This window comes from Panthera pardus, unplaced genomic scaffold, assembly GCF_024362965.1.
Source record: "Panthera pardus isolate Hobbes unplaced genomic scaffold, ASM2436296v1 HiC_scaffold_26, whole genome shotgun sequence".
In the NCBI taxonomy this organism is placed as follows: domain Eukaryota; kingdom Metazoa; phylum Chordata; class Mammalia; order Carnivora; family Felidae; genus Panthera; species Panthera pardus.
Genome location: NW_026526832.1, coordinates 34,882,400 through 34,894,071, shown reverse-complemented (window position 1 = coordinate 34,894,071; position 11,672 = coordinate 34,882,400). Strand labels below are relative to the sequence as shown.

The window sequence follows — 11,672 nt, the reverse complement described above, 5'->3', positions numbered from 1 at the left end:
CTGTGGAGATCCTTCCCTGGGAGTCTTTAACAGAGCCTGGGAAAATGTCCTGGCAGACTCCCAGAGTCACAAACAGAAAAGCTTAGGGGCCAGACGGGTAGCGGGTGGCATAAAGTGAGGGGAGAGTGGGTGGGGGCTGCAAGGACCGCAGCACAAGCCACGGCATAAAAGCATCCCAATTCAGTTTTTTAATTATTTTTTTATGTTTATTTATTTTTTTGGGGGGGGGGAGGGGCGGAGAGAGGGAGACAGAGGATCCGAAGCAGGCTCTGTGCTGACAGCACAGAGCCCGACGCGGGGCTCAAACTCACGAACCGTAAGATCATGACCTGAGCCGAAAGTCGGACACTTAACCAACTAAGCCACCCAGGCGCCCCCCAATTCAGTATTTTTAAGACACAGTGTAGGATGGACGTGTGGGCACTCTCCCAGTTTACGGTAGACTTTATTCACTCACTTCACAAGTGCTGACTGAATGTCCGCTGGCTGTCTGAAATCCAAGGCTTGGTCTAAAAGGTAATGAGGGTCTTTCCCGATCTGCTGCTCTAAGGAACGCTTTATGGTAAAACAGGATGAATATAGAACAATGTAAACACAACAGCAACGACAACAAAGATGACTTAAGACCAAAAAAAAAGAGTGAAAAGAACTCAGGTAAAAAGTAGAGGAAGAAAAACACAAAGAACTCAAAAAGAAAATAATTTTTTAAGAAACACAAAGAGTTTAATATGCATTAACCGTAACAACATGCTGTGTGTGAATTCTCAGAAACATAGCTAAAAAGGTACTAGTGTCAGGAGCTATAATTTTGAAAATAACAATCTTTTACTAGCTACTTGACCAAGAAGATGCTACGAGACATGAAATGTTAGGTTATGTTGAATCCATTCACATGCTTTTTGCTATACGTTTGGGCTTTTATCTAAAATTGCATAAATGGAACACTTCATTGAAACGAATTCAAATTTTACAACTGCTAGCCACAAAGAAAACTGGTGGAGGTGAGCCAGTCTCTCTTCTCCAGCGAGCGGGTAGCAGGATTACTGAGTGGTAATCGGTAGTGTCTTCGTTACCCCTTATGTTTGGCGAGGAGCCGACTGTGAGAAGCTACCCGAATTGCCACGAGATAGGGTCTACGGGCAGGACACTTAAGATCTAGAGCCCCTGTTGCCTTGAAAGAAAACAAGGTAAATCAGTACAAATTCCATGTTAGGATTAGAAAATGATAGCGGGTAATCGAGGCGATCTTACTTACTTCAAACAGGTTCTTGATTTGAATATGGAGCATACAGTGCCATATTCTTTTTTAAAAGTAAATTTTCATTTATTCCAGTTTCAATTATTCAGTCGAAGTATTATTTCATGTTTTGTTAAATCTCGGCAAAACTGAGAAAGGCCTCCTGATGTCGATCGCTAGCGTAAAGGGCACTACAAAAACTAGATTTAGCCTCCGAAAATGCAGGACGTAAGTGTGTTCTTGGTAAACAAATGACCGCTGATCATACTCCACAGGCACATTAAGAACAGTTTGTGTGCTTTAAAGCAATCGCACTGCCTTTAGCGTACAATATTATGTAATTCATGTTTTTTCCAACTTTTGTCTTCACTCCAGTGAGATCAAATCATTGACATTTTTACTGACTTCTGATACAAGTCTGGAAATGATCTCCTCCTTCTCCATGCATCCTTTTATTCTTATAAATTCTTTGTTTTCTTAATGCCTCACTGTAACTGGAAATTCAGGATGGAGCTAATCATATCAGCCACCCAAGTTCCATTCAGGAAGTCCTCTCCACCCAAGTGAGACCAGGGCCGTGTTAATGAGATCTTTCAGCCACCACGTGAACCTGGGCACAGCACACTCATGATGGTGTAAACCAAGGCTGTGCTTTACTAGGAGTTTGCTTTAAAAAGCTTTGGCCTCGTAGGGGACAGCGGATGCTTTCCAGCGATGGCTTTAAATGTGTCTTACTTAACTCAGTTTCTTAAAGCAGGAAGAATATAAATTCTCTAACTGGTGACAATTGTTTGCAACCGCTGGCTTAAAACCAGTTGAATTTGAAAACTAATTTTTTACATACCTTAGTTTAAATTGGATCCTCTGAAGATGTATCTATCTCAAGGGCAGCGTTTTCTTCCTAGACATGAAAGGGTTTAAAATCATGTAAGATTTTAGCTTCTCTTTCTAGTTAATCGGTCTCAACCAAGGATTCTCAACCTTTCTGAAGTGATGAACCATTAAAAGGTCATCCAGTGTGGGCTCACTGTTATATATAAATTTCTACTTTTCAATTAATTTGCACTATGATGGCCTATGCTTGAAATTATGGGGTAGGGAAACGTAGGGGGCACCACAACCTGGAAATTAAAAATGCAATCATTTCAAATAGCCCACCCCAGGTTAGCCAGCCCTCAGCCCTACCCCAGGCAAGAAGGTTTCCCCGTTTCTCCCCTCCTGCCAGATGTCAGCAGACGTGTAGAAGGGCAGGTGGGAAGAAAAGGAGCGGAGATGTTCAGTCCCAAGTGTTTGCCAAAGAAGTTGATTTTATCGCACCTTCCCTCTCACCCGCTTTTCCCTCAGTGTCACTCGTCCGTAAAGTAAAGGGAAACAGTGCTCTCCAGTTCTCTCTTTTCTGGGTAGGTCTGTTGATTACCTCAAGAGTGAGCCAGGAATTCAGAGATTTTAAAATTGTAAGATACTTCTAAATAGGCTGAGAATTCCTGGTGTAACCAAAAACTATGAAGTCTTAAAACCTTGTAAATTTAGTATTTTAGCCAGAAAAATAATTTCATTCAAACAATATTTCCTAATGGTTAGTATTTGTAAGAGAAAAAAATCATGATTACAAATATATTTTACTGCAGCACTGCGACATACAAATGATGTAAAAGAGTTCTCAAGTTGAGAAGTTTAGCAAATAAATTTCTAGAATTATTTGGCTAGTCCACTAAAAGTATTGACTGCTGTCTAAAACTCACATAAGTAAAAGAGAACACAAAAACAGATTTTCCTGTCAATTTTGGAAATGCTGGTTCAGTTCCAAACGCTTCAATCTCCCAGAATCTGGGAGCTGACCCTTAAACACTCAGCACTGTAAGAAGTATATTGAGAGAAAGCAATAGTTTGCTTCCATTTCCAGTCTCCTGCGGAAGGGCTATGCCCCTGCGTACCACTCCACACGTCCAAGGCGAATGGTCTGCCTTCACGTTCTGCTACGTGAACAGAACTATCTGTGGCTTAAAGTGAAGGTAGAGTGGTTTACAAAATATGGTAAAACTCTAAATGATGCAGAATCGAAGGGACGAGCAAGATCACAACACCAATTTTCTTATCATTTTCCACCCAGCTTAAAGCAGAGCTTCACATTTGTGAGAATCAGACTGAGCTGTATCTTATAAATAGATACACACACACACACAGAGACACAGATTCAAAGGAATGATGGTATGACTCAATAACCCATCTGGTTTGTCAATTTCTGTTGGGAATATGAAAAAGAAAACTTTTCCATAATGTTCACAGAACAATGAAATTGACATCTTCCCAGGATCTGGACAACCTAGTTCTTCCAGCTACAGAAACGGACAGTACAGAGTTGTGCTACTGGGCAGCAATGCTTCAGTAAAGCACCGTTCAGGCACAGGGACCTAGGAGCCCCGCTCTCTCCAGAAGACTCGTGGGGAGCTCAGAAGGTGTCTGCCACATGTGCGACTGCTCCATGAACCTGAACGCCTTTCACAAACTTCGCACACATACGACAAAACAGACACACAAATTACTCTTTCATTTGTAATCAAAATGTGAATCATCACTGTAGTGAATAAAAATTCATGAGTCAGAATAACATGCAATTTTTTTTATTGTTTTCTAAATCTAGTGGTACACTTAACACTCTAGTCGTAACTTCACAAACAGCGTAAAGAACGTACTACAGTGATCTTAGGCTGCATTTACTCACCGGAAAAAGAACAAAATGTTGCCTCTGAAATAATTACGAATTATACAATATTGCAAACCAATAAGCACTATTAATACTAAAATGTTAACATTTCAATATGTAATGTCAATAACATCCTGCCTTTTTAAAACTGGTTAAAAACATTTGTTAAAGTCATGCGAAATAAACACCTTAAGAAAATGTTAGGTTATACTTCAACATCAAGGCCATAAAACCCCAAAACAGCAACTATTTAGTGCAGTGACTGGTCAACTACGTAATTTATTCAGTATATTAATAAAAATCTATTCAGTGAAAACCATCACAAATGCAACACTAAATTTGGGCAATTGCACACCTACGATCTATGATCTTATCTGTGACTGCGGATATACTGCCAAAATTAATTCTACATAAATAAGCTATGTTAAAACAACAACAAAAATACTCAATGCATGATGACAAGGTCCATTTCTTGTACGATACTTAAAGCTGATCATTCTCTTAACCCCGCTAACAATAAATGGAAAATCTCACCGGTTTTATCTGCTTTTTACCCTTGCTTTGTTACGTTTTTAAACTTTTTAAAGAAGTGTATCCTTTCTTCTGGTCCTCCCCCTGCTCCCCGGGATTAGCATGCTAGTTTAGGAATAGATGAAGTAGATACTTAGTCTACACTCTGCCTGGAGAGAAGGCAATAATTTAGTTTTACCTAATTAAATATTTCCTTGTCATCTGTCAAGTGACACTGACCTTTCTGACATAAGTATTTCCTCATTCTCTCGTTCCATGAATATTTATTAGTGTCTCTATATTACCCATGCCTCCCTGATTCTCCAGAGAAAGAATTCATGTTTCTCCCTCTCACCGCCAGGCTACAAAAAATTGGGCACACAACTGAAGAGTCACAGAAAAGACCAGCGTGAGTCCTCAAGCAGGTGGATGGTGCTTGTAGCCAGGTCTGGGATTTGGAGGAGAGGGTCCAGGTCCTAGGGAGGTTCCTGGCCCCTCCCCACAGGCCACTCTCCTAGGAGCTCATAAAGGTCTTGTCACTCCATTTTGAGCACTGTTCATCATCTCCTTATTAATTTTTAAAGCCCTTGTTAAACCATTTATCTATCATATAGAACACCGGTTCTCAATTTACAGAGCATTTACCTTTAGTCTCTGGGCTACTCCATAACCTATACATTCTTGTCTCTTACCCTCTAAGAGCAAAATTTGCTTCTGGTTCATCTAACGTCATGTCTTCCTTTGAATGTGTGATGAGGGGATGCTGTAGAAAAGGAGTCTCTGGCTTTCATTTTCTTTGGCAAACCACACCCTTTGTGTCTAATAAAACATTTCCGACCTATCTCTATACTTAGATCTTGTCACAAGAAATTTTATGGGGCTGTGTGCCAATGAAAGGTTCAATATCAATGGTGGGCTTTTAAGCTTCTAATCACAAAGACAGTGGAGGGTGAGTGATGAACCACCCTTTCTTACACTTTCCTCTGGGGTACAGTGTATGTTTCTTTTACCAAAGACCCTCCCATGCGTTAATTATTTGTGAGTGAAACGTACAAAGATGACATACACGGATGGACTCACTATAAAAACGGGTCAACTTTGTCACAGGGGTACAGGAATACTACTCTGCTTTCACTTGTTTTGCTTAAAGAATGCTTTCTCTTTCCTCTCCAAAGCCTGTGGTATCAGAGGAGGCCACTGCGTGGAGCTCTGAAGAATCCTTGGAGAGTCTTGTGTAACTTGAACGCTGGCTTCGCTTATGCGTCATGCTTTTTAGGTTTTCATTCTGAATAGCAGTCGGGTTGGAACTAGAACCAGGCCTCAGAATGACTTGGGAAGTCTCCCTCATTCCTTCCATTTCATCAAAACTCTGATTAGATCTGTTAGCTGGTGCACTGTTGTTGTTCAGAGTGACAGTACTGGGTGTTCGGTTCAGATTGTAGGGTTTCTGACATGCTGGCCAGTTTTCTTCAGGGCTGCTGGCTATCAAGCTACATTCGGAAGGGCTTTTCTTGTCTTCGGAACAAATGGACATCCGAGCTATGATTGGATCTTGCAGGCCACTCAAGCTGTGCGGTATTCCCCGTTTTCCACTGTGGCTGTCATCTTCAAGCTCGATGAGATTCGCCTTTTCAAGCTGGGAATCATCAGCCCCTTCGTTGTGAAGAGAGTGATTGGGAGAACTTTCGCTGGATCTGACTCCTGAATCGGACGAGTCCTTCTTGTCAAGGAGAGCATCTGACAGATATTCTTTCGCTTTAATGAAGGTTCTAATCGGCTCTGCAGTGTGTTCTGGAGACTTTGATACTCTCTCTACCTTCCCTTCAACTTTTTTATCTTTATCATCTTTGAGCAATGGAGTATTATCTGATTCTTCTGTCCCAGATTCATCTTCATCACTTGGAAGTTTCTGGTAGCGCAGTCCACCTCCCTTAAGCTTCAGATCTGTCTGGAAGAGACTTGACCTTTCTGAGGACTTTTTGCCTGGGAGAAGCTTACTGCCAGACTGGTCAGATTTCTCATCTTCTTCAGTGATAGGATCCAGGGGTGAGGCATCATTGGTGGAAACCCCTGATGAAGAATAATCTATAACATCTCCCCTCTTCATTAAAAATGACTTCCTTCCATCATCTTGCTTTGGTTCACTATCCTTCCCTTTTTCTGGTTCTAGATTAGAATGAATGGAGCCCCCTGATGAGCTCTGACCCAGATAATATGTGCTATGTGGAGAAGATCTGCCACTAATTGTTGTAGAACCTGTACCCCCTTCTAACTGAGACATCTGAGCAATATATTCTCTATAGGCATCTCTATACTCGGCCTGCACCTTATCAGTAAGCTTTGAAATTTCAATACTGGAATCCTGGGAATTGAGACTCGAAAGACTTGGGGTTCTGCGAGTTTGTGACTGTGAAGACAGAAAAAAATAAATTTAAGAATTCAAGTAAGCAAAAAAAAAAAATAAATAAAAAGGCATAAATATCAACTTAGGAAATATATATGTACACGCAGAATTTTTAGTGTCCTCAAAATACCAAATTCCTTTAAAAGAATTGTACATAACACAGTTTAATAAAAGCTGGGAACTTATGGATAATTTTACTGTTATTAGAAAGCTTATATAATTTTAATAAAATTAGTTTATTATTAATCTTCTAAAGTATAATTAAAGGTTATATTAGCAAATAATCTTAGCATTTGTTTTTAGAACATCAAACTTTTAACTTTTATTTAAGGCAAAAATCACCTTCATTGATATAACATAAAAATTCCTCTTAGGAAAGACAAAGAAGATTAGGGTTAACATATATCTCAAGAACAAAATACTCAAGTCTTCAATGTATCTTAAAAAGAAACTTTCTCTGATGGGCACCGAGTGTTGTATGAAAGTGTTGAGTCACTATATTGTACACCTGTAACTAATATTACACTGAATGCTAGCTAACTGGAATTAAAAAAAATTTTTAATAGGAAAAAAAGAATTATTTGCTAAATATCCTTGAAATTAAAAAAAAAGAACCTTTACCTAATTTGTATGACATAAAGTTACTGCCAAATTTCAATTAAGAAAATGTACTGTAAATAGCAAACAATAACAATAATAATTTAAAAGGATTAAAGCATAGAGTGCAATAGAAAAGACAAATACAGGATCCAAATGAACAGAAATGGAAGCCATGAGGCCAACAGTCAGATCCTAGTAAACAGAGAAATGAGGTATTTTTAAAAGTTTGATTTCCAATGTGAAGTTTTAGGATTAGAATTGCTTTAGATCTCCGAAAAGCTAATAAATGAGGACTAAAGACTACAGATTAGGAAAAAGACGAGGGAAATTGAAGAAAAAGAATCAAGGAAGTCTTAGAAGGGACAAGAGCAAAGGCTGGAGCCATGAAGCAGAAATAAGGAGAGGAGTCTTCCACAGGGAGAAAATGACCCATCTCCTTGAGAAGGGCCCCTGCCAGTGGATTGAGACCACAAGGAGAGCACCCTTCTCTCCGCTCTCACGTGCACTGTGTCCACAAGGCTTCAGGAATCCATGAGGTCTACACAATTCCCAAAAGAACGTCCTATGACGATGCCAGCTGTCTCTCACTCTCGGTCCCACAACAGTGTCCAGCGGGCCTTGCAGAGGCTCCACGACACGTGAGGCCACAAGAGGTTTAATGCAGAAGCAGATATGGGGGTCTGGTTGCCTTCTGCTGAGCCAGGCATTAAAGAGATTTGCAAAACAATCCCATTTTCACTGAAGTTTGCTTTGTTTGGGAAATATTGTCATTTCTCATGAAAATGTTATTTATGTTAACATGTAATGTGTTTATTTTTAAATAAATTCATAAATATTTCTAAAGTTTCTCCGTTTTTATTTCTAATCTGGTAAATACTGACAGATACAAGTCACATAAACGAAAGCTATTCGGGGTCTCGGGTGATTTTGAAAAGCGCAAAGCGACTCTGAGATTATGGCAAAGTTTGAGAGCCGCCGCATTAATGGGAAGGCCATGGGTTTCCAGGTCACGGTAGGAAATGCCAAGTATGGAAAAGCAGAGAATGAGGATTTCTTAAGGAATGCTAAAAGGAATTCCAGGGAAAAGAAAGGAAGCACTGTTGGCAGAAACACAGGGACAAAAGGGTCAAGTGTGAACACATCTTCTCATAAAAGAAGGGAATTTTTATCTCAGTCAGTACCCGATTATAAGATGGTTTTCCAACATAAAGAAAAAGGTTCCTGGTATATACTAAAAGGTAACAGCAGCAGCAGCAGCAACAACAACAACAACAAAATGTGTTTACTACCAAACTAAACCAAACCCTCTTAAAAATGGCAGACCTACCAGGTACCGCTTTTCCTAAATACCCCTCACTCCCTCTCAGAACGGTTTCTTGTGGTGGCTGTTTACTGCTTTTCCTCCCTGGCCTGTCCTCTCTTCTGCATCCTGCTCTGTTTTCCCCTGGTTTCTTTTTCTTATCTTCTCCTCACTCCATCTCAAGTGTCTCTCACCGTCCTCTTTATTCCTGATTCTCACCTGGCCTCTCTCTGCTAAGAACACCAGAAAGTGGAACGCACCCCTTGCTCACCTCAGATGATAAAAGAAAATGAGGATCCCTACGCACTGGGCATATGTACTGAAAACCAAATTATGCTGTTCAAAGGGGTAATATGTGGCAACTTTCCAATAAAGATGTATCTTAGCCCCTGACTACTGACTTTCACAGGAAAATAGCAAGTGAAGCCTGAACTCTATCGACCAGCCCAACCAAAGTAGCCCGCTTCCCATTCACTCTCTATGCTGTTCCTCTAGTGCACTGTTTTAACAGTTCTTACCCATTTCCAAAATGATCTCATTTTTTCTTTATTTTACTGACTGTCCCCTTCAGAAAAGTACAGTTTCTTGAAAATAGGGAGCCCTCTGTCTTGTTCACTGAGGTACTCATTAAGTATTTTCCGAATGACTACATCAACGCACCAAGATATTCTCAGTGAATTAAATACCGCCCTCCTTCTTCAGTAATGTGAAAAATGACATTTAATAAATACCTGCCAACTTAGATTACTGTGACGTGGGGCACCTTCGTCTAGGCCAAGGGTATTCAGTTCCTCAAAGCTGAAGTTCAGTGTGTAGGGGGTCTGACTGGAGAGCTCAGTATGAGGCAGTTCGTTGTGGGAGGAGCGCCGAGCAGACTCGCCGTGGGGAACCGGGCCGCTGCTGTTCTCACTAAGTAAACGCGAGTCTTCCGGGACCGCTTGGTTTTCTGCACTTCTCATTTCCAGTACCTTAACGGAAGGAAAAAGAACATCAATATCCACACTGACAAATCGCAGTTTAGAAGCTTTAAAAATTATTTAAAAAAATAAAACACTATAAGGTTACTATAATGAAAATGAAAAAGCAGACTTCTTGTGAGTTTCTAATGGATTTGAACTATATCTGCTTATCTTTCACTTCAATTACACTAAAAGAAGTAGTGACAAAATCGTCACGTGTACATCATGTGCTAATCTGGCCACTGTGTTATTATTACTTTGGTGTAAAATTTAACTTGACTCTGATGTTATTATTACTTTAGTTCAAAATTCAGTTTATATTTTAACATCTAACCAAACAGAATGCAACTGTAGTGTGTCAAAGAGAACCAGAGCCAGAGAGTAGCTGATATGGTGAAAGCAGATTCTAATCAGCAACTATTGCAACTGGGGAAAAGAGAGCTCAAGACAGCACTGAGCCCAATCCAGAAAGCAGTGTGGACAAGCGAGGAGTGGGGTGGGGGTCGGTGGGTGGAAAATCTCTAAGAGGAAACATCAAGGTCAAGGGAATTCTGGCCAAACTAACTTGACAGGACTCTCTGAAAGGCAGGCCAGGGTGATCAGATATCATCTAGGGGGTGATGGGGAACGAGGGGTTTGATCGGGTACCAAAGGCTATCAGATAGCGCGGGTGGGAGTCCTTTCTAAACTGACTTCACGTGATCCTTGCTAAAACTGGGCGATGCAGGCCCGGCAAGGCCAGACACCGAGGCTGAGGCCTAGAGGCACAGAGAGCCCGGCTAGAGGCAGGTCAAAGAAAAAAGGCTTCGTCAGTGAAAGCGTGGAGAATTGGCAGGCTGCCTCTTCCCCAAATTTCCAAGTGAAATGTCCAAAAGACAAAGGTTACCACACACTGCTGTGGATATTCTGCCTACGAGAATACAGAAAAACAGCAGTTTAGGCCAGTGCTGATCAGCGCTTGCCTTATACACTATTGTAAGTAATTCCATAAATATAAGGTATCTTACCGTGCTTCTAAAAAGATGCCAGTCCCCAAAATTCATATTCATCTCTTTCTTCAGCTCATCAATGTTACACTGAGCTAACACACGGCCATTTATGTTTGCCTGAATGAAAACAAATGCAAGTAGAAAAACAAAGAAAATATGAGATATTCTGAAACAGTAGCGATTAAAAAGTACCTTTCCATTAGCACTAAAAAAAGTCATTACAGACTAGAAAACACTGACCTAAAAAAGGTTACTAGCCTATGTGATAATACAATACACAAGCTGACTTTGATCAATATCCACCACTCCGTATTTTTTCCAAGTGTCTTAGCACGCAAGTAATACAAATCACTCTTCAGGGACCAACCCAAGATCTAACCCTCCCAACTATTTCCCAAACTACCTACACCCTGTCATGAGCAATAAACACAACTGTTAGTTCGTCTCTTCTTATCTTGTAACATATGAACACGAACCGAAGCTTCTGGGAGGGGCAGCGTCATCTGTCCTTGTTAGTGTGTCAGTCACAGACTAAGTTCCAAGTGAGGTAAGTTCTGACAAGCTTGTTTATCAGCTATGTTAGATAACTTCAGCCATGAAGAATGTCCACCCACTAATTTCCCAATTTATTGAATTCACGAAAAATGACTGTATCACATTGGGTCTCTGTAATTCTAGTTTCCCCCAAAGAACGGATGAGATTTTCTTTATTAATAATAGGTACCTTGGCTGATTTTACAAAATACAAAGCCTGGCTTTATTAACTGTGGTAAAATTACGGAGTACTTGCGTTTAAAACCGATAGAATGAGGGCGCCTGGGTGACGCAGTCACTTGAGCGTCTGACTCCTGATCTCAGCTCAGGTCGTGATCTCACGGTTCGTGGGATTGAGCCCAGCATGGGGCTCTGGGCTGACAGTACAGAGCCTGCTTGGGATCCTCTCTCCCTCTCTCTGCCCCTCCTCTGCTC

At 40.7% G+C, this 11,672-nt stretch overlaps 1 protein-coding gene across 14 annotated transcripts in view; it reads right to left on the bottom strand.

Moving 5' to 3' along the window:
* Positions 1–223: 223 nt before the first annotated feature.
* Positions 224–11,672, bottom strand: part of KIDINS220 (kinase D interacting substrate 220) — a 99,203-nt gene continuing 87,754 nt past the window's right edge. For 9 of the 14 annotated variants that reach the window (XM_019452621.2, XM_019452640.2, XM_019452648.2 and 6 more), the window contains 3 exons: positions 10,722–10,820; positions 9,487–9,723; positions 3,843–6,858 (listed from right to left, as the gene is read on the bottom strand). In XM_019452621.2, the coding sequence (XP_019308166.1) occupies positions 5,596–6,858; positions 9,487–9,723; positions 10,722–10,820 (1,599 nt within the window). In that variant the 3' untranslated portion in view covers positions 3,843–5,595. Of the gene's footprint in view, positions 1,172–2,081; positions 2,139–3,842; positions 6,859–9,486; positions 9,724–10,721; positions 10,821–11,672 lie in introns of those variants that run through there. The other 5 variants (XM_053891175.1, XM_053891178.1, XM_053891177.1 and 2 more) reach the window with 2 other exon arrangements.